The sequence below is a fragment of the Vulpes lagopus genome, chromosome 1, assembly GCF_018345385.1.
Source record: "Vulpes lagopus strain Blue_001 chromosome 1, ASM1834538v1, whole genome shotgun sequence".
NCBI classification, from domain to species: Eukaryota; Metazoa; Chordata; class Mammalia; order Carnivora; family Canidae; genus Vulpes; species Vulpes lagopus.
This window is the reverse complement of record NC_054824.1, coordinates 26163038-26187193: the sequence shown is the minus strand read 5'-3', so window position 1 is coordinate 26187193 and position 24156 is coordinate 26163038. Positions and strand designations below refer to the sequence as shown.

Below are 24156 nucleotides of genomic sequence, written 5' to 3'. Positions count from 1 at the left end.
ATATTAGAAGTGACTAAAAATGAACTCTTATATTGCTTTTTAAAAAAAGCAGCAAAGTCCGGATTTCATATCAACAAAGGCAATCTATTATAAGCCTTTAAATAGGAGGACAAAATAGAAATTTGTCTTTAAGAAATGCTGTTTAATACAAGTACTTGAGAACAGATTGGGGTCTGAACAGTGAGACAGTTGGGGGAAAAAGTGGTAGGACAGAGTTGAGCTAGGAAAGTCAACTAGAAAACCAATTAACAGTCCAACTGGGAAGTTATGAAGGCTTCCTTATGGATATGGGATGGGGTGAAAAAAATGTTAAAGATAACAGTCTTTAGGATAGTAGAAAGCAGAGTTCGATAGGGTCAGTGATAATGATACATTAAATTACAAAGATGGTGAACTGGAAAGGATGTTAATAATCTTTTTCATATGTTAAGTTTCAGGTTTGTTTCAGGTTTCAAAAGAGATCAAAGTGGAGAAGTCTTATAAAGAACTAGAGAGGTGAAAGTGGTCAAGACTGGAGAGAGAGATTTTGAATATATAGGTTAAAATCCAGTAAATGGACAAGTTATTCAAGTGGGTGGTCAAGGGGCAGAGTTCCTAGGAGTACAAACTAAGGAAATAATAGTAGGAAAGGCTTGTATTGAGGAGAATACTTGGTGAAAAAAGTTGAAGCAAGAAAGATGATTTTTGGAGGACAGAAGAGAAATAGGATGATAGGTAAAAGAGAGGAAAAGTCATCATTTCAGTAGGATTATTTTTCTGTGAAAAATATACTCTAGTTGCATTTGAAATAAATTTTAAAATTCATTTTTCAAAGTTTCTTTTATTCACTAATTTGACAGAAATTAGTTAAATTTCTTTTGAGTTCTGTGTTATTGTTAACATTTATCTAATAAATTTAATCGACCAATTGATCAATTTTCAATTTAAGGTAGAAGGTAAAATTAAATGCTTTTACCTGTATTTTATATAAATACACCATTTATCTATATGTGCATTTTATACATACACACATTTTGTACTTTATTACATAAAGTTCAGATGTGGCTCAGTTACTGTTTATATTAACTTGTTTAAATGAGAGGTGCTTTACTAATAATTGGCAGTACTCGCTGACATTGAAAAATATTAATAAAATGATTAATCATTTCTTGATTTTATTTAGTCTCTAAAAGTTGATATATATTTTATATTTAATAATCAAATTTAAACTTAATTTCCACATGTAGAATTAGAATCTAAAACTAGTTTTAAATTCAAATGTAATGACTAGACCAACATAGTCCATGATTATTACATTACTGCTTCAATTTATTTTTTATACTTTTTTTTTTAGGGAACTCACTCTCTTTTGGAGTAAATTACAGCAAAGAGTAGAACCATCTATACAAGTGTACCTAGAAAGATGTCGGCAACTTTCTTTGTTAACCAAGACGGTATATCACATTTTCTTCCTGATTAAAGTTATTAATTCAGAGGTAAGAATAATTGAGCTATTTTTTCTTAATTTAAGATATATTCATTATCTTTAATAAAAAACTATTATTTTGGCACCTCTTCCAGTGATTTTTGTTATTTCATTTAGAGTTTTGAACATTGCTTTTTTTTTTTATTAGTCTTAATAGGTATTTGATACAGAAAAACTTACAAATGCAAATGGGGGCTTACTCTTGACCTGAAGAAAAGTAATACACATACTCTGGTATTTTATCATTCTACAATTTTTACTTCTAGGTGTTATGCTATTTTGATAATTTGTAGAAATTTAGAAAGTATAAAGAAAAATATAGAGATAGCTTCCGTTGCTAGCTGTCTGGCAAATTACATTATCTAAAAATCCTTCTTCCATAAAATGCCCCAAAATAATTGATGAAATAAACATTTTGATGTATCTGATATTGTAAGAATGTTAGGGGAAATCCATAGGCTCAAAATGAGGAGGAACTTAAAAACTGGAGCAGAAAGCTTGAGCTGTTGCTGGGTCTTTCCTGGTGGATATTGGGATATGTTACTAATTAGAGTGAGGAGTTTGCACATGGGGATGGGAGGTAGCTTTATGGGGATAAGAGATAAGATCTTAGGACCTCTCAAGTTGGGAAGTTGGAGCTGAGCTTTCTGTCTGCCTGCCCTACTTGTGAAGTCCTATAATTTCATTGAAAAACTAGACTAGAAAATACTACTTTAAATACAGATAGATGGGCAGCCCAGGTGGCTCAGTGGTTTAGCACCGCCTTCAGCCCAGGGCGTGATCCTGGAGACCTGGATTCGAGTCCCACATCAGGCTCCCTACATGGAGCCTGCTTCTCCCTCTGCCTGTGTCTCTGTCTCTCTCTCTCTTTCTCTCACTCTCTCTCTCTCTGTATCTCATGAATAAATAAATAAAATATTTTTTAAAAAAAATACAGATAGGGATCCCTGGGTGGCGCAGCGGTTTGGCGCCTGCCTTTGGCCCAGGGCGCGATCCTGGAGACCCGGGATCGAATCCCACGTCAGGCTCCCGGTGCATGGAGCCTGCTTCTCCCTCTGCCTATGTCTCTGCCTCTCTCTCTCTCTCTGTATGACTATCATAAATAAATAAAAATTAAAAAAAAAAAAATACAGATAGATGATAGGGAACCCTGTGCATGTCCTACTGGGCTGTGGGTCAGACAAGGATAAATGTTTCCCTTAAGAAGTTATAACCATAGGTCTACCCTCACACAGATTGGGGATCTAAATTTACCCTATCTGTATAGTCCAGAAATCCCCATGCCAAGTAACATTTAAGAAGGTAAGGGTGGAGTACTGGGCAGGTAACACCTGGCAGAAGCAAATGCAGAACTTCTTTAGAGGGACATAGCCTCAATGCAGCATTCTCAGGTAAAGCTCTCCTTAAGATGAGTTCATGATCAGGGTTTACAGAACATGAAGCAGCTTGTCATGAGGGAATTTTGGCAGAGAAAAATAACAATAGGATTAAACATGCAAGGATAGACACTATAAATTACATATATTTAAAGACGTAAATAAATTTAACCAAGATTTATAAAGCAGGCGCGCCTGGGTGGCTCAGTTAAGCATCTGCCTTCGGCTCAGGTCATGATCACAGGGTGCTTAGATCAAGCCCCATGTTGGACTCCCTGCCCATCAGGGAACTTGCTTCTCTCTCTCTCTCTCTGCCCTCTGTCTGCTTATGCTCTTTCTCTTGCTCTCTTTCTCTCAAATAAAATCTTTAAAAAAAAAAAAAAAGTTTCATAAAGCATATGAAACAAAGTGACACAAATGAATGTCAGTAGACAAAAAGAATAGAATTATTTGCCTAACACTTTAAATAACACAGTTGTGGAAAATTCTATAAAATACATATATTTAAAGACCTAAAGTTAAGAATTAAAACATGAGAAAGAAAGATACTATCAAAACAACCAAGCAGATTTTAAAGAGTCCAAAGAACTTTTAGGAATAAACAATCATTGAAATGGAAGACACTTAATAAGTAGATTAAGCAGATTAGATACAACTCAACAGGAAAGTGATAGCAGAGGTTGCATATTCATTTTTATTTATTATCTAAATTGGAATCCAAGTTTTACAGAATTAATTTATTTTCTTATAGTAACCCTTGTAGTAATGCAGTGGGTTTCCATTTTAAATGTACACAGAAGGTATTTTCCAGAGTTGCTACCATTGCATAGAATGGGGTGCCAAACAGCATTTAAGGAATCCTTAAGACAGAGATGTAGCATGATAAGTATTTTTTTTTTTTTAAGGTCTGTTTATTGAAGACAGAGAGAGAAGGAGCACATGAGCTGGGAGTAGGGGAGGCAGATGTAGAGGGAGAGAAAAAATAATCTTGATCACACAAACCTGCATTCATGATCTGAGCCAAAATGAAGAGTCAGACATTTAACTGACTCAGCCACCCAGGATCCCCAAGAGATATTTTTTAATTCACGTGTAATTGCTTTTTTTTTTTTTTTTAAGGAAAGACCAAAAGATAATCTCCTGTCCCCCTTTAAAGGTAACTTTTAAAATCTGTAGTTGGTAGGACACCTGGGTGGCTCAGCGGTTGAGGGTCTGCCTTTGGCTCAGGGTGTGATCCCAGTCCCAGGATCGAGTCCCACATCAGGCTCCCTGCGAGGAGCTTGCTTCTCCCTCTCTGTGTGTCTCTACCTCTCTGTCTCTCATGAATAAATAAATAAAATCTTTAAAAAAAAAATGTGTAGTTGGTCAATAAATCTTACATATATCGTCATTTTTTCTCCTGAAATAATTTCTTTTCAGGAATAAAGAATAAGAGTCAGTTCATCTCCGTTCTAGTTTTTGTCTGTCTGGCTCTTATCCTGATTTTTCATCTTATATGTTGTAGTGTTGCAGTTTAAAAAAGGTAAACTTAATAGTAAGTTTCTTTAAAAAATTACTGTGCAGTTTTGGGGCGCCTGGGTGGCTCTGTCAGCTAGGCATCTGCCTTCAGCTCAGGTCATAAGGCCAAGGTCTGGGATCAAGCCCTGCATCTGGCTCTCTGCTCTGTGGGGAGCCTGCTTCTCCTCCCACTACCCCTGCCTATGTTCTCTCGCTCTCTCTGTCAAATAAATAAAATCTTTTTAAAAAAATTACTGTGTAGTTTTAAAATATAGGTTGTGCCACTGCTTTATGTCTGACTTGAAGAGCAGTATAGCGCAGTGGAAGGAGCTTGAAACTAGAAGCCAGACAAATTAAATATAAATCTTGAGTTTCTGTTGACCATGTGGTAACTAACCACTTTGTATTTCATTTTTAAATAAGATTAAAAATGAATATCAGAAGACAAATAGAATAGGATAATTCTATTATTCTAGATAGGTAAAAGTGACTCTCCTCCCTCAACCTTATACCCTATTCATAAGGAGATTGTGTTAGAGAGGGAAAAAACTTGGACAAGAGCTATACTGTCCATTATGGTAGCCAGTAGCCACATTTTAGGTGCTTAGTAGCTCCATGTGATTAATGACTACCATATTGAATAGCATACAGAACACTTCATCATAGACAGTTCTGTTGAATAGAGCCTTTCCAAAGAGACTTTGGGGTCAGAAGTAAAAGCACATAAAAAAAGTGGTTAAAAGCATGAATAATAGCTTAGAAAGTTGGGCCAGGAGAGCTCACCTATTAACAAGAGTAACTTGCAACTTGCTAATTAATTACTCTGCTCCAAAAATCTGGTTTCCCGTTGCATAAAATTTTTCCCCTTTGGTTTTTACTTTATGAAAAATGATCAGGCATAGGTTTTATCTTAAAACTAGAATCATAGGGGCAGGTGTGTGGCTCAGTTGGTTAGGCATCTGACTCTTGATTTCAGCTCCAGTTGTGATCTCAGTAAGAAAGAGCCATGCATTGGACTCTGAGCACAGCTGGAAGTCTGCTTGAGATTCTTTCCCTCTGTCTCTAGTCCTGCTGGTGTCTGTGTATTCACAGTCTCTCTCAAATAAATATTTAAAACAACAACCCTAAAATCATAGATTTTTTTGTTTGTTTTAGGACTAAAAGAGACCTTAAAGTTAATGCTGTAATGACTAGGTTCTAGTATAACTCGTTATCTTTCACGTCATATAATTTAGTCTCAAGGTTAGTGGTTTGGGTTAACTGGTGGCCCTTTTTCAAAATTCCAGGAGCTGTTGAAGACTATTAATTGGCCATTTTACTCTGCGTTTTCCTAGACTCTTGACATTAAAAGGTTGAAAAGTATTGCTCTGCCCTTTAGGCTTTCATAGTCTATTAATGGGGAGACACACACAGAGTTGCAATATGGTATGGGTCTTTCTGTTTTGGTGGAGTGCTAAGACTCCTGTGGGAGCACAGTGCCTAGTACAGTGCCTAGTATAAAGTAGGTGCTGAATGAATAAGAGAGGTGGGCCATCTAACCCTCTTGTCTGTTTTGACTCTGAGTAATAGCCAGAGTGGGAGGGTAAAAAGTGTTCCTATTACTAGAAAAAGCATGGGAAGTGGTGTAAAGAAAAAACTTTTTCTCCTCTATTCTCTTCTCACTGAATACTTCTGGTCATCAAATATGTGGAGAATTTTCTCCACATCGAGGAGATATCTGATTCTGTGGACACCAGCTGGGTATCCTACAGCTTAACTCAAGTCCGACACTATTTACCTGGAGATAGCACAATTGCACAAGAGTGCCACATACACACCCCTTCAGATACCACTCACAAGTCCAGTTTGTCTTCATCTGTAATTCTGACCAACTGGCTAAAATCAGAAGTTCCCACAACCTCCTCTTCAGATTTGATTAATTTCCTAAAATGACTCACAGAATTCAGGAAGACAGTTTACCTACTAGATTACTGGTTTTATGAAAGGATACAACTCTGGAAGAACTAGATGGAAGATATGCCTAGGACAATGGGCAAGCTGCTGTCTCAGATCTCCACCTGTTCACCAGTGCAGAATGTCCCTGAACCCCGTTCTTTTTGGGTTTTTATGGAGGCTTTCCATTACATGGGCATAGTTGATTAAATCTTCAGCCACCATTGACGATTGATTCAGACCCCAGCTTTTCTCCCTTCCTTGGGGTTGGAGATGGGGCTGGGGAGGGGGGCAAGAGCTGAAAGTTCCAACCCTGTAATCACAGGTTTGTTCCCCTATCAGCCCTCATCCGGTGGTTATCTAGGGGCTTTCCAAAAATTGCCTCATTAACATAAACTCCTTTGTGGTTAAAAGGGCCTTATTAATAACAACACCTGTTTCACAGTTTAAGGCTCTAGCTATTTCAGGAGCTGGCAACAAAAGATGCCCTTATAGCTCTTCACAGAAAATTACAAAGGTTTTAGGAGCTCTGTGCTGGAAACCCTGGATGAAAACCAAAATATGTATGTATTTCTTATTATATCACAAAATCACAAGTGATACCAAGACAAATGAGAGAATGGGATATTTGAGGAATTACAGTTAGTTGAGTTTACCTGGCATATACTTGGGTAGGTAGGGCAAAAGATAAAAGATGGGTCTAGACCAGATGAGGCATAGGTAAAGACTGTGAAGCCCTGTTTATATTCCCCATTAAGAGTATATTTAACTCTAAAGTAGAAAAGTGGCCATTTAATAATTTTAAAGCAGGTTAAGACATCATGCTATGTGTGGATAGAGGAGGGCTGAATAGGATGTACATGGGGGAACTAATCAGTCTGTAAACCTCAGGTAGCTTTGGGTCAAGGACATTAGGCAGTCAGAGGAAAGGAACAGAAAAGTGGGGGGGTACCAAAGATAAAACCTTATATTTCTCAGAAGGTTGCCTCATATTGGATCATTGTCATTGGGGGGTGAGTCTCTATTCCTGCTCTGAATTTTTAGCAATTAGCTTTCTTCTGCTCCTATCACTCTTAAATTCAAGCTGGTCTTGTCAATACTTTTACTTTAATTTATGAATGAAGTAGATTTTTATAGGCTAATTGTTTAATCACATATTTATGGGAAATTATGAATTCAAACTCATTTTTTAAAATACTTTATATAACTAATTTATGATTTGAATTATCACCTATAAACAATTTTTAATCATGCACAAAGATGAAAAACTTACAAGAATAAAATTTTGTCATTTTATTGGCATTACTTAAGATTTCACATTTAATTACAACAGTAAGATGTTTTTAAAGCAATTTATTCAAATTAATTTGTCCTTAATGAGTTGAGATGCACTCTTGAATCTAGTAGCCAACTGTATTAGAATAGAACTATTTATTGAGTTTCTCTCCAAAATAATTTTAGTTGCATTTTCTAAGCAATAAGTAGAATTTTTGAATCTGCTTTTGTTCTTTATAAAGGGATCAACATTCACTTGACAAAGAATAGTTACAGTCATCTTCCTCAAGGCAGATGTCTTTCGTCCACAAAATCTGTTTCCTGGATCCTTTCTTAAGTCATTTCTTTCTCTGTCATCCTTTTTCAGAATTCTTATCCTATACATATTTACTAGTCCTTCTGATATGTGTCTTCATTATCACTTCAGATCATCTTTATGGTTGACTTGACTTTTGATTTCTCCAAGACCTCCTCTCTCTAATATGAATCTTTTCTCACCACATGTCTTTTTTGTTTCCTTCATGTTCTAACAGACAAGTGGCCTGATTATCCATTATTAGTGGTAGCCCCTAAGGCATGTAACAGAGGTGCAGATGTTTTATTGTAACAGTTTTCTGGCTCCCATTTATCTCAAAATAGTATAAAATAACTATACAGGTTTGACGTAAAAGCTAGAGACAACCGTATGGTTCTACCTCTTTCCCTGTTGTCCTTTCTTGTCACTTTTAAAAATAGGTCTCATATTCTATTCTTGTCCATTTGCTTCTTGGTCTTTGTGCCCTTGTTTCTCCTAAAGTTAAAGCCAATTTAGTATTCTTCCCTCACTTTCCTATTGGCCTACAAATCTAAGTTGCTTTTTCAGTAAAATATTTTAATTCCTTCTTAGCCTATGGAAATATAGACCCTATCAGCTTTTTTTTTCTTTTTTTCTTTTTTTGCTTATTTCTTTCCTGCTTTTTGATTCTGTATAACACTCCATTTCAATGAATATGGCCACATCTTATAGCTGCCTTATTTCTTATATTTATGTTCTCTTAGTCCTTCTAAAATCCATTTTTATCTCTTCACTACAAATATCTTCAAAATTACTCTTACTTTCATTATTGGTATCTTATAATAACAGTTCAAGATGCTAATTCAAAAGGAAAAACACTTACTGTGTCTCCTTCTAGTTTTTAAGATGGTTCAACAATGTGGTAGGTGATTGGGCATTCAGCCAACATATGATAGGACTAGAATCTCCCTTATAAAGGATCAAATAACTTTATTCTGTTAAAAGTGAAAATCTCCTTTCATTACTAGTCTTAGGAAATATGGGGATGTTCTCAGTTCTGTAATTGAGTGAAGAAGGTTTTTATTTCATAAGGATTGTAAATACAGACTTAGGAAATAAGATTTATGATAAGGTTGACATGTATTAATTCCTGTGTACCAGACATTATACTAAGCTGTATCAAATACTTTAGATATATAATATTCATGTTTTATGAAATTTAAATGCTATTTTGATCTTTATTTTGTAAGTGGGCTGCTATGAATGGTTAGAGAAGTTAATAACTTCCAAGTTTGCCTAGCTATAGTTAATGATTTTATACCCAGGTCTTATCTTAGTTCCCAATGCTTTTCTTTCTTTTTTTTTTTCCTATTTTTTATAATTCATTTTACACACACATACACACGCACAAGGCTAAGCTGTTGTGCCTTAGAAGAGACAGCATTTCATATGTTGCTGCTGCAAAATTTGAGAATAGCAAACATCAGTTTTTAAAATTAATAAATTCACAAATCTGTATTGGTTAGTATAGATTAAATTAACATTTCCTATTGCTCTTTCACAGACTGAAGGGGCTGGACTTGCCACCTGTATAGAACTATGTGTAAAAGCTCTTCGTTTGGAATCTACAGAAAATACTGAAGTGAAAATATCTATTTGCAAGACCATTTCATGCTTGTTGCCTGATGATCTGGAAGTTAAACGTGCTTGTCAACTGAGTGAATTTCTTATTGAGCCTACAGTAGATGCATATTATGCTGTGGAAATGTTGTATAATCAACCAGACCAGAAATATGATGAAGAGAATCTTCCAATACCAAATTCTCTGCGCTGTGAGCTCTTACTTGTATTGAAAACTCAGTGGCCCTTTGATCCAGAATTCTGGGATTGGAAAACATTAAAACGACAATGTCTTGCATTAATGGGGGAAGAAGCATCTATTGTGTCTTCAATAGATGAACTAAATGACAGTGAAGTTTATGAGAAAGTAGTGGACTACCAAGAAGACAGTAAAGAAACTTCTATGAATGGACTTTCTGGTGGAATTGGTGCTAATTCTGGCCTTCTTAAAGACATCTGTGATGAAAAGCAGAAGAAGAGAGAAATAAAACAATTAAGAGAGAGGGGATTTATTTCTGCTAGGTTTAGGAATTGGCAAGCCTACATGCAGTATTGTGTGCTATGTGACAAAGAATTCCTTGGTCACAGAATAGTACGACATGCTCAAAAACATTATAAAGATGGGATTTACAGTTGCCCTATATGTGCAAAGAACTTTAATTCTAAAGAAACTTTTGTCCCTCATGTCACATTGCATGTTAAACAATCTAGTAAAGAGAGACTAGCAGCTATGAAACCATTAAGAAGATTGGGGAGGCCACCTAAAATCACAACTACCAATGAGAATCAGAAGACTAATGCTGTGGCTAAGCAGGAACAGCGACCTATAAAAAAGAATAGTCTCTATTCAACAGATTTCATAGTATTTAATGACAATGATGGTTCAGATGATGAAAATGATGACAAAGATAAATCTTATGAACCAGAAGTGATCCCAGTCCAGAAACCAGTACCCGTTAATGAATTTAATTGCCCTGTAACTTTTTGTAAGAAGGGCTTTAAGTACTTTAAAAATTTAATTGCTCATGTAAAGGGGCATAAGGATAATGAAGATGCCAAGCGCTTTCTTGAAATGCAAAGCAAAAAAGTTATTTGCCAGTACTGTAGACGGCATTTTGTAAGTGTTACTCATCTTAATGATCACCTACAAATGCATTGTGGTAGTAAACCATATATCTGTATACAGATGAAATGTAAGGCTGGTTTTAATAGTTATGCAGAGCTCTTAACACACCGAAAGGAACATCAAGTCTTTAGAGCAAAGTGTATGTTTCCTAAGTGTGGCAGAATTTTTTCAGAAGCTTATTTACTGTATGATCATGAAGCACAGCATTATAATACCTATACTTGTAAGTTCACAGGTTGTGGTAAAGTTTATCGTTCTCAGAGTGAGCTAGAAAAGCATCTGGATGATCACAGTACTCCCGAAAAAGTGTTGCCTCCTGAAGACCAACTTAATTCATCTGGAGATTGTGTTCAGCCTTCTAAAGTGAATCAGAACACAGAAGTGAGCATCGAGAAAGAGAGATCTGTGCTTCCTTCAGAAAATAATATTGAAAATACCTTACCAGCAGATAAAAGTGATGCTTGGGATAAAAGCAAAACAGAATCAGCTGTGACCAAACAAGACCAGATTTCTGCATCAGAGCTCAGGCAAGCTGATGGACCATTGTCAAATGGTTTGGAAAACCCTGTGACTACTCCTCTGCTTCAGGCCAGTGAAGTAGCTGTGTCCATTAAAGTGTCCCTCAATCAGGGGATTGAGGATAACTTTGGAAAGCAAGAAAACTCAACTGTGGAAGGCACTGGTGAATCACTGGTCACAAACTTACATACACCAGTTGGAGATACCTGTAATGATTTGTGTCGTCCAGGTTTTCAAGAAAGAAAAGAACAGGATTGCTTTAATGAAGCCCAGATTACTCAGAATTCTTTAGTAAATTCAGAAACCCTCAAAATAGGCGACCTTACCCCACAAAACTTAGAAAGACAAGTGAATAACCTGATGACCTTTTCTGTGCAAAATCAGGCAGGATTTCAAAACAGTTTACCAGCTTCCAAGTTTGAATGTGGAGGTAATGTTAAAACATCATCCAGTCTTTATAATTTACCTCTTAAGACATTGGAAAGTATCACATTTGTTCCACCACAGCCCAACCCAAGTAGTTCTTTAGGAACTCCATCAGTGCCTCCAAAAGCGCCAGTTCAGAAATTCAGTTGCCAGGTCGAGGGATGTACTCGAACCTATAATTCTTCACAGAGTATTGGGAAACACATGAAGACTGCACACCCTGACCAGTATGCTGCATTTAAAATGCAGCGGAAAAGTAAAAAAGGTCAGAAATCTAACAACTTAAATACACCAAATAATGGAAAGTTTGTTTATTTTTTGCCATCACAGGTGAGCAGCTCTAACAGTGCATTTTTTACATCACAGACCAAAGCCAACGGGAATCCTACTTGTTCAAATCAGTTGCAGCATGTCTCGCCTTCCATTTTTCCAGCTCATTTAACAAGTGTGTCAACTCCACTGTTGCCCTCAGTGGAAAGTGTCATAAATCCAAATATACCTTCTCAGGATAAAAATGAACAAGGTGGTGGTATTATATGTTCCCAAATGGAAAATTTACCTACTACTACCTTGCCAGCACAAATGGAAGATCTAACCAAAACAGTTTTGCCTTTGAATATTGACAGTGGCTCAGATCCTTTCCTTCCTTTGCCTGCCGAAAGTAGTTCAATGTCTCTCTTCCCTTCACCAGCAGATAGTGGGGCTAATTCTGTTTTTTCCCAACTGGAAAATAATACAAATCATTTTTCCTCACAGATTGAAGGAAACACTAATTCCTCCTTTCTGAAGGGAGGTAATGGTGAAAATGCAGTTTTTCCTTCACAAGTCAATGTTGCAAATGATTTTAATAGCACCAGTGCCCAACAGTCTGCACCTGAAAAAGTTAAAAAGGACCGTGGGCGGGGCCCAAATGGAAAGGAAAGAAAACCCAAGCACAACAAAAGGGCTAAATGGCCTGCAATTATCAGAGATGGAAAATTTATCTGTAGCAGGTGTTACAGGGCTTTTACTAATCCCAGGTCTCTGGGTGGACACTTGTCTAAGCGATCTTACTGTAAACCACTGGATGGAGCAGAAATTGCTCAAGAACTTCTACAGAATAATGGACAGCCTTCTCTTCTTGCCAGCATGATTCTCTCCACAAATGCAGTAAATTTGCAGCAGCCACAACAGTCTACCTTCAATCCAGAAGCATGTTTTAAAGATCCATCATTCCTGCAACTTCTTGCTGCTGAAAATCGCTCATCAACATTTTTACCAAATACATTTCCTCGGACTGGTGTGACTAGCTTTAGTACCAATGTCAGTCAAGAAGGAAGTGAGATTATTAAACAGGCTTTGGAAACTGCTGGCATCCCCAGTACATTTGAGGGTGCTGAAATGCTTTCTCATGTTCCAACAGGTTGTGTTTCAGATGCAGCACAAGTAAATGCAACAGTGATGCCAAATCCAGCTGTGCCACCTCTGTTGCAGACTGTATGCCACCCAAACCCCCTGCTGACAAACCAGAATAGGACACCAAACTCCAAAACTCCCTCCATTGAGGAATGCAGCAGTTTGCCTGTTTTCCCAACAAATGACTTACTGCTGAAGACTGTTGAAAATGGTTTGTGTTCTAGTTCATTCCCTAATTCTAGTGGGCCATCACAAACTTTTACCAGTAATAGTTCACGTGTTTCAGTTATAAGTGGTCCTCAGAGCACGAGATCTAGTCATTTAAATAAAAAGGGAAACAGTGCTTCGAAGAGAAGAAAGAAAGTTGTTCCTCCCCTAATTGCACCTAATGCTTCCCAAAACTTGGTAACAAGTGACTTAACAGCAATGGGACTCATAGCAAAGAGTATTGAGATACCAACTAGTAACCTCCATTCAAATGTAATTCCAAATTGTGAGCCTCAGGGTTTGGTGGAAAACCTAACACAGAAATTAAATAATGTTGACAATCAGTTATTTATTACTGATGTGAAAGAAAACTTTAAAACCAATCTTGAGTCCCATACGGTGTTAGCTCCTTTAACATTAAAAACTGAAAATGGTGATTCCCAAATGATGGCTTTGAATTCATGCACAACTTCAATAAATTCCGATTTGCAGATTTCTGAAGATAATGTTATACAAAACTTTGAAAAGACTCTTGAAATTATTAAAAGTGCTATGAATTCTCAAATACTTGAGGTAAAAAGTGGATCTCACGGTGTTGGTGAAACATCACAGAATGCTCAAATAAATTATAACATTCAGCTTCCTTCAGTAAACACTGTGCAAAATAACAAGTTACCTGATTCTTCTCAGTTTTCCTCCTTTATAGGTGTAATGCCAGCAAAAAATAACATTCCTCCATCTGAAGTATTACATAAGGAGGATCAAATACAGGAAATTTTAGAAGGCTTGCAGAAATTAAAATTAGAAAATGACCTGTCCACTCCAGCACCCCAGTGTGTACTAATAAACACATCAGTGACACTGACTCCCACTCCTGTTAAACCAAATCCAAATGTCACAGTTGTTCAGCCAGTTTCTGAAATTATAAGCAACATTCAGTTTAGTGACAAAGTTAATAAACCCTTTGTGTGTCAAAACCAAGGCTGTAATTACAGTGCAATGACAAAGGATGCTTTATTTAAGCACTATGGTAAGATTCATCAGTACACTCCAGAGATGATTCTTGAAATTAAGAAGAATCAGTTGAAATTTGCCCCATTTAAATGTGTAGTACCTACCTGTACAAAAACATTTACAAGGAACTCTAATCTCCGGGCACACTGCCAGTTGGTCCATCATTTTACAACAGAAGAAATGGTAAAGTTAAAAATAAAAAGGCCTTATGGAAGAAAAACTCAGAGTGAAAATTTGTCAACCCCACGAATTACACAAGTAAAAAGACAGCTAACTATGACAGAGGAAAATAAAAGGGAATTCCAACCAACTTTAGACTTGGGAGCAATAAAGGAAAATTCCCTCAGTAATGTAGCAGTGATCCCAGAAAAACAACTTCTTGAAAAAAAAAGTCCTGAAAAAACAGAAAGCTCCTTGCAAGTGATCACAGTTACTTCAGAACAATGTAATACAAATTCTCTCACAAACATACAAACCAAAGGACGGAAAATTAGAAGACATAAAAAGGAAAAGGAGGAGAAAAAACGCAAGAAGCCAGTTTCTGACTCCCTTGAGTTTCCAACAAGATACAGTCCCTACAGACCTTACCGATGTGTTCACCAGGGTTGCTTTGCCGCTTTTACTATACAGCAAAACTTAATTCTGCATTACCAGGCTGTACACAAATCAGATCTACCTGCATTTTCTGCAGAGGTTGAAGAAGAAAGTGAAGCTGGTAAAGAAAGTGAAGAAATTGAAACTAAACAGACTGTGAAAGAATTTCGATGTCAGGTGAGTGACTGTTCCCGAATTTTCCAAGCAATTACTGGCCTGATACAACACTACATGAAACTTCATGAAATGACTCCTGAGGAAATTGAAAGTATGACTGCTTCTGTGGATGTTGGGAAATTTCCATGTGACCAGTTAGAGTGTAAATCTTCATTTACCACATATTTGAACTATGTTGTTCATCTTGAGGCAGATCATGGAATTGGGATAAGGGGAAGTAAAACTGAAGAAGATGGCATATACAAGTGTGACTGTGAAGGCTGTGACCGGATATATGCAACTCGGTCAAATCTCCTCCGACACATTTTTAATAAGCATAATGACAAGCATAAAGCTCATTTGATTCGGCCAAGAAGATTAACACCTGGTCAGGAAAATATGTCAAGCAAGGCAAACCAAGAAAAGACAAAGTCTAAATATCGGGGAACAAAACACAGATCTGGAAAGGAAGGAATCAAAATGCCTAAAACAAAACGAAAGAAAAAAAATAATTTAGAAAACAAGACTGCAAAAATTGTGCAAATTGAAGAAAATAAGCCTTATTCTCTGAAACGTGGAAAGCACGTATATTCCATAAAGGCTAGAAATGATGCCTTATCTGAGTGTACAAGCAGATTTGTAACCCAGTATCCATGTATGATAAAGGGGTGTACATCAGTTGTTACAAGTGAAAGCAATATAATTAGACATTATAAATGCCATAAATTATCAAAGGCATTTACATCACAACACCGAAATCTTCTCATTGTCTTCAAACGGTGTTGCAACTCACAATTAAAGGACACTTCTGAGCAAGAAAGTGATAAGAGTGATGTGAAAAATTCTGATGCATGTGTATCAGAGAGCAATGATAACTCTAGAACAGCTACAGTTCCACAGAAGGAAATTGAAAAAAAAGAAAAAGATGAAATGGATGAGCTAACAGAATTATTTATTACAAAATTAATAAATGAAGACAATGCAAGTGTGGAGACCCAAGCTCATACCTCTTCAAATGTAAGTAATGATTTTCAGGAAAATAACCCATGCCAGTCAGAAAAACAAAAAACAAGTAATTTGAAGAGAGTCAATAAAGAAAAAAATGTCTCCCTAAATAAAAAGAGAAAAGTTGAAAAAGCAGAACCAGCATCAACAGTTGAGTTAAGTAGTACACATAAAGAAGAAGAAACCGCTGTTGCAATTCAAACAACAGAGGAGCATCCTGCATCTTTTGACTGGAGCTCATTTAAACCAATGGGATTTGAAGTATCCTTTCTGAAGTTTCTTGAGGAGTCTGCAGTGAAGCAGAAGAAAAATTCTGACAAAGACCATCCAAATAGTGGAAACAAGAAAGGATCCCATTCAAATTCAAGAAAAAATATTGATAAGACTGCTGTGACTAGTGGAAATCATGTGTGTGCTTGTAAAGAAAGTGAAACCTTTGTACAGTTTGCCAATCCATCACAGCTTCAGTGCAGTGATAATGTAAAAATTGTTTTAGACAAGACTCTTAAAGATTGCACTGAACTTGTGTTAAAGCAACTTCAGGAAATGAAACCTACCGTCAGTCTGAAAAAACTTGAAGTACATTCAAATGATCCAGATGTGTCTGTTATGAAAGAAATTAGTATGGGTAAAGCCACAGGGAGAGGGCAGTACTGATAACTAATGTACTATAAATACATTATTTACCATTTTATTTTAAATAGGAAGCCATCAAGCATGCTAGAATTGTGAAACTTTTCATTAATTTTTGTTGTTGACATGAATTAACCTGGCCAAAAAAAAAAAAAAATGAAAAAAAAAACACATGACATTTGTCATGTAAAACTTTTTTTTTTATCCCTATGGGACTTGAACAGAATCAATATTTCAGTTATATTGTAAATAATTGAGCTACACCTCAAATTTCTATCAGCCAGTTGCCCCTTCCATGAACTAAACTGAATTATCTGTGTGATTGATATGTTTCACCAAGTCACTGCTCATGTAGAACAGTACTCTTTGTTTGTAGATCTTTTTTGTATATATTTATTATTGTAAATCATTTGCTGCCACCAGCAGTATGTAAGTCTAAACTATTAAATGACACATTTATATTTGGAATTTTAATTTTTAACTAAGTGATCAAGTTTTTAAAACTGTTCTTTTATTGTTTTAAATTAAGAATTTTTTGAACTAAAAGTAGAAACTCTGCCATAGTTCATTGATTTTTACATAAAACATTTATTTACAAGATGATCTCAAAATTACTCTTCACAAAGTAGGCACATTATATCAACACCTTGCTCTGCTTTGTAAATTTATCCTCCAGGATTTTGGGATGGTATTCATGTGAAATTATAGATTCTTTAGCAGTTTCCTATAGCTACAGGTTTTTTTTTTTCAGTGCTTCTAATTGGATATAGTTACTATGATTCCATGAAATATAATGGAAATGTGAATAAAGAATTTACTACATCAAAGATTTTAAACATTTGGTATTAAAAAAAAAATCCTTTGTGAATGTGATAGAAACTAGTAGTGTGGAGCAGTGTAAATATTTGAGGTGGTGATTTGTGAAGTAGCCCAGTATTGCCTTAAATAAAATCACATTTCATTTCTTGTTTTATACATGTGATCTTATAAAGTTTTTTTTTCCATTTTCTGAGATTTATAGATTGGTGTATAGCTTTAAACTGTATAAACTTTTGTGGAAAGATTTTTTTAAACATTTTTATAAATCTTAAAATTGGTATCATCAAAGTGAGCCCATCTTGTGTTTATAAAATGCAAGAGTCCTTAACATTTATAATTACATAGATGAAACACTTTCTATAAGGAAGTTGGATGTTTTGATTTTACTGTTTATAGATGTTAGATTGTACAGATTTGTATTTTCCCACCACATCTAATGATACTTTTTTCATTAGATTGGTCTTCCAGAGCAGTATTAGTTGTTATAATTGATTATTTTGGTTATTCAGTATATAGTTAGCTCTTATAGTTTAGCTTTATTCACCATATTTATACTGTGGATTCACGGCAGAGATAGAGGTTATTTCAGGAGAGTTTATTACCTTCATTTGAAGTCCAACTAAAGTCAGTACGGGAAACAAAAGAAAACATCTTTTAAGTTTACTTTTGTTTCTATTTGCCATAGATAGCATTGATTTTTGACTTTGTGTTTGTTATAAACCAGTTGCATCCACAATATTATTAGCCTGAGATATTGACGATGTTGTAATAATATGAAAATGTGTATATTCCCTTGTGCAACATCAGATTTGCAGGAAAAATGAAGCACTTAACTGAAATTGCTGGTACTCTGAATAAATAAGCATGGTCAAGGAGTGAATTATTTTCTTTTGGAAAATATTTTTTTAAGTTTTATTAAAGTATTATAGTTTTATTTTTAGGACCTAATGGGTTATATTGAATAGTTGGTTTCACCTCCTTAAGGTTTATTACCAATATGCATAAAACTTGACACATTAAAATCCCTTCCCTTTGGTAAGCCCACTGTTATTTATTAAAATAAAAGTTGTTCTTATGGGTGATTAATACATGTTTTTTTTTCTAAATTAACAATAACTTAACTGAATAATTTTAATATTAAATTTTTGTTAACAACTGAATGTTTCTGTACAGTTTTCTTGGAAGTTGACCTAGCTCTTAAAGATAGGCATTTGGCAAACCTGCGCTAAATAGTGCAGTAGCAAGTAGATTTATTTCTGCTTAATGTAGTAATGAGCCACTGTTAAGTGAAATACCATTGTATTGGGGCTTTTCTTTTGCTCATTAGCTGAAGAAAATTAACCCCTAGACATTTTTTTAATTGTTCTCCTACAAGTCAGGAGAAAGTTTGCCAACACTGAGTTAATCTTTTTTATATTCCAGGTACTGTTTGCTAAAAGTAATTATGGCAGAGTGGGCTTTTTAGCATGAAACAGAAAATATGAATTTATAGAACAGCATGTTGGTAAAATTTGATATGGAATGTAATGCCTAAGTATTAAAAAAGGAATCATAAAGTATATATTTTTCATGGTATACTTTCCCTCAATCTATTGTCTTGAGATTTTTTTTTCTTCCTACAGCCTCCGTTTGCTTAAGGTTTTATCATTTAAAATGGATTTTTCTCCCTCTTCTAAACCCAAAGAATTTGGATCTACAGATCAGAACATGTTGTTCAAAATACATCATGTGAAGTGAAATGGTAATAGTTTGGGAAATCTTCAGCAATGTTAAATTGAGCATAAATTATTCTAAAGGGCTAGACAGAGTTTGGCAAAGCAATTTTTTGATCATTGGGTAATAAGCAAGCAGTTGCTATAGCTATTAAAATAAGACTACATAAATACTATAGAAAGAACAAAGGGAATGCTCTATTGCAGGGGTGGGTATTTATGAATGTCTTTATAGAAAAGAAGAGTCTTGAAAGATGAATGAATAATCTTTGGATGGCTTTAGGGGAAAGGTGAATTCTAGGTATGGAGGTATGAGGAAGCAGCATGTGCATTTGCAGTATTGCAAGTGGTCTATGTGGAAAGATAGGGAGTTGGAGAAGCTGAAGAGGCAAATGGGCCAGATCACAAAGGGTCTTGTATGCCTTATAGTTTTCAGTTTTGATTTATTAAGTGGTTACTGAATGCATTTAAGTTCAACAGTTTGCCCAGGTACCAATTTTAGAAAGATAATTGATATTGTATAGAGGATAGATTGGATAAGTCGGAAATTAAAAGCAGAGAGACTCAAGACAAAAATTGGTGGTTGTCAGAAGAAAAGATGTTAACAGAGTTGAGAAAAAGTATAAGCAGTAAGGCAAACATTTTCAAAATATTTATTGTAGTAAGATACGACCAGGTTGGAACATCTGTGATCAGTTTTCTAAACAGCATGTTCTAGTTGGCTGTTGAAGAATCCAGTGCACATTAGTATGTTAAAGACAAAATTATGTGCAGAGAACATGTTAACTGTTAAATGGGAATTTTTCAGACTTAACTGACAGTGAATATATGTTTTAATGTTAATACTTAGGTATGTCCTACTTAGTATTCTAAGGAGCACATTTTAGGAAACACTTCTCTAAAATGGCATTCCTTGAACCGGGGCTGATAATCAGCAGATATGTGCACCAATGCAGCTTGTATCAGCTGTTTACAAATGGTGATTTTTCGGATTATTAATTGGAATGGATAAATTGGCAAAGTTTCACACATCCTTCTATAACAGGGTTTCTGATTTTATATTATCTGCCTCCCAACACTACCTACCTCTCAGTGTACAAAATGATAGTATCTGCTTTATTTTCCAGTGGTTTTGCTCATTAGAGGTGCTTCATTTCAGTCATTGCTCCTCATAAATAGGAGCCCTACATGTATCACTTCCATTTTTGGAATTCAGATTCCCTTTGGCCAGCCACAAACTTGGAATATCACCACTAAAAAATACTTCTACCTCATCACAGCTAATCAATTAATCCTACGACCTGCTCACTATTCATCAGCTCACCCTGTCCTCAAATTGTCCTACTTAGAAACTAGATCCCACTGTTACATGCACTCCTTTGTATGTATCCTAAGACTATGCCCCTCTCTCTGTGTCGTGATCTAGAACAATTTCAAAATCTGTAACTGTAATCTTTCAACTGCTCTTGAGCAGTTGAATGGGAGGAAATTATTACAACAGGCAAGTTTATAATCTCAGAGACTCAAAACCACCTGGCAGTTTTTCTGCAGTTTTATTGTAGTAACTTGCTTCCACAAATGACTTGCATGCATTTTATTATTTTTTATTTTTATTTTTTTTTACTCAGTGCTCTTTTACTCAAATTTTGCTGAGAAAATAGAAAAGTTTGATAGAAATTTTCTCCAATGGGAATTTATAAACCCATCTACAGATCTGCACTCATCAAAAATCAATACTTCTCACCTCAAAAACGTTCTGTTAACTACTCTATTATTACTTTTAACTATGCTATTTTCATTACACTTTCTCCTACTAGATTCTTTTCAGTGGTTCATATACATGCCCTAGTAGCTACTATTAAAACAATGGGGTGGGGAGGGTGATTCTTTCTAACTATAATCCCTTTTATTTGGTTTCCATCATAGCTAATCTGAGTTATCAAACATTCCATTTTGCCTCATTTACTCCCACTTTAAATATCCCCACAACTGTTCTGAAATTGTTCATATCAGGACCACCATTCTTTTCCATGCTGCCATATCTGTTCATTTTTCTGCTCATTCACTGCCTTAGGGTTAATGATTTGCTCTTGGGAAATATTCTCTTAGTTATCTCTTTATCTTTTCTGGCTGCTCCATCACTGAGTCCAACCCTAGTACCTCTCCCAATACCTGACCTCAGCTTATTGTTTGTGTGTCTCCAGTCTCTCGGGTGATTTAGTCCATTCCCTGGAGTTCAGTATGAATGTACCTGTCACACCCAAATGTATACCTCTAAGACAAAATTTTAATAGTTCACGCTTGTAATTTCAGCTGCCTACCTCAAAGTTAAACATAACACCTCCAAGTGATCATCTTTCCCCACCCTACCTTCAATCTGTTCCAGTATTCCTTATCTGGATAAGTGAAATCACTACTTAGGTTTCTCAGTCTAGGTTCTTCAACATCATCATAGTAACAAATTCACACCTTTTCCCTGTGGTCACAATTATAGAGATTTTTACATTAAGCAAAACGGAACCCACTTCTCCAAATCTTCATCATTTCTTGCCTAGACCACCATAACATTCTCCTTATGAGCTTTCTTCCAGAATATTCCCCACTAAACAGGTTGATCTTTTTTTTTTTTTTTAATTTTTTATTTATTTATGATAGTCACAGAGAGAGAGAGAGAGAGGCAGAGACACAGGCGGAGGGAGAAGCAGGCTCCATGCACCGGGAGCCTGATGTGGGATTCGATCCCGGGTCTCCAGGATCGCGCCCTGGGCCAAAGGCAGGCGCCAAACCGCTGCGCCACCCAGGGATCCCGGTTGATCTTTTTTTTAAAAAATACTTTCAGTGGGTCTGAGGGGAGTGGAAGGAGAAGGGAAGTTTTTTCTTCACATTGCCCTCTGAATAAAATAAGGTGTGTATTTTAGTGTTTAGACGTTTAGATGCCTGTCTCTAATTGCATCTTGTTACTCTCCTTGCCTACTGTGTTATAGCCACATTGATTTCTTTTGAGTTCCTCAAACCATTTGTCAAGTTGTAATTGCTTTTTATTCTGTGCCAGGAACTAATCTGGTACCTTGAACATAGAATGTATTCAGTGGTAGTAAAAATTTCTTGAATGCTTAAACGGGAAGAGAACTTGATTCTGACTCCTGGAGCTCAGAGTCTACACAATTATACTATAACTGTTAGTGCTAAAGGCATTATAAGAAAATGTAAAAGGATGAGAATTTGGTACTATGTAGTCTGTGGTAAGGGAAAGCAGTTAATAAAGACTTCTCTAAAGAAGGAGATAAGGTGAGGGAAGTAAGAGAAAACTCCAGGCTGATTTTAAAAGTTCATTCTGATAAGTGTGCCAGTGGAAAATTCAAGGAGATCAGTTAAGGAGGCTGTTGAAGTTGTTCAGGGAAGAGAATACTTGAAGAGTAGTGATAGCTAAAGGAGAAAAGTGAACAGACAAGATACCTAGAGTATTTAACAAAACTTGATCATTTATGGATAATGGGAAAGAGGAAGAGGATAGAAATTGAGAAAATGTACAGGTTTTTGGTTTGAATAAATGGTTGAAGAAATATTATTTAGGATAAGGATTAAAGAGCAGTTTTGTGAGTTGTTGATTGCCTAATGGAAGAGTATAGAAAAGGATCCAGGGCATAACTCAAATAGTATATCAAAGTAGATTAAAAGAGAAATGGGAAAAATCCTGAGACTAGTACGATGGAACTATTTCAAGGTGTGTACAAATCTGCCACATTCTGCTGAGGCAAAGGAATTATAAAGTGTTCTTTGATTTAGTGGTAAGAAAGTAATCCATGGCCTTTGCAGTTACTTAGTCTGAGAGTTTGAGAAGTGTGGAGAGCAAGTATAAACACTTATTTTTGGAAAGTTTGGTTGTAAAAGAGGAATGATACAGTGGTAGCTGAAGAGTAACTTGGAGTCCATCCAGTTTTCCACAACATAGGCAAATTGAGTATATTCAAGTTCCAGTGAAAAGGATTTGGTAGAGAGGGGTTAAGATGTAAAAATAGCATATGTTACAAAATTCTTGAGTTTCTGGCTTTGGTAATTGTGAGTAGTGATGCTGTTATCAAGATAATATAGAAGGAATAGAGTTGGAAGAAAGGTTAATAATACTGAGTTTGAGGTTCTTATACATCATTAAGGCAGAGAATAGTGATCAATTCTTTATAGGGGTCTGAAACTACAGTTGTGGAATTTAATCCCTTGAATACAAGTATCTTGGGTTTGTCTCATGAGCATTTTACTCAGAATCTGAGATATAGTGAGCACTTACTACATTTTGCTGAAATTGAAAGAAATAGCAAGCATGTAGGAAAAGATCAGCAAGGAAAGAACTCTGAGGAACACTAACATTTAGTAGACAGAAAAAAAGAAACTAGCAAAGATGACTTGGAAAGGAAAGTTTAGGTTAGGTGAGGACCAGGAATGGAGGTGAAGGTATGGGGCATTATGGAAGCTTGAGGAAGGATGAAGGGTACAGTTGGTTCTGCCATGTGGCACTGGGAGATCATTAAGAATAAAGAGGCTACTAGAATTAACCTTTGGTGGTCATTGATCTTTAGAAAAGTTTTAGTGGATACAAGCAATGAATGTTTATCTAATTATATTCAACTGAATGTTGAATGAGCTAAGGAAGTGAAAGCAATGAATTATTTAAGTATCTTGCATGAAAGAAAAGGAAATTGGTCAGTGCTTGCCCTTATATGAAGGATTTTAAGATGAGTCTTGAATATTTGTGGACTCTGAGGACGTACCTGTTAAAGAGGTAGATGTTTAAGTAGAGTAATAGAACCTGGTCCTAAGAATGCAGTTTAGAAGTATTAGCTTTACAAAATTAGAAAGGACATCTCTTAGACTATTGTTAAGTAGAAATATTGAGCTTGTCACAAAGAAAGGAAACAAATGTACAGAATAGCAAGCCCTGGAAAAGTAGGAAACCAAGGTTTAAATGGTGAAGATTTGAGTTGAAGAATGGGAGAAGGAGCTAAATAGATATAAAAGGATTACTGAACAGGGATGCCTGGGTGGCTCAGTGGTTGAGCGTCTGTCTTTGGCTCAGAGTATGATCCTGGGGTTCTGGGATCAAGTCTTGCACCAGG

General features: G+C 35.9%; 1 protein-coding gene across 2 annotated transcripts in view; it reads left to right on the top strand.

Moving 5' to 3' along the window:
• ZNF292 (zinc finger protein 292) overlaps positions 1–18921 on the top strand; it is a 101087-nt gene extending 82166 nt beyond the window's left edge. For both annotated transcript variants that reach the window (XM_041747122.1, XM_041747130.1), the window contains 2 exons: positions 1334–1475; positions 9384–18921. In XM_041747122.1, the coding sequence (XP_041603056.1) occupies positions 1334–1475; positions 9384–16538 (7297 nt within the window). In that variant the 3' untranslated portion in view covers positions 16539–18921. The remainder of the gene's footprint in view (positions 1–1333; positions 1476–9383) is intronic.
• Positions 18922–24156: the final 5235 nt, after the last annotated feature.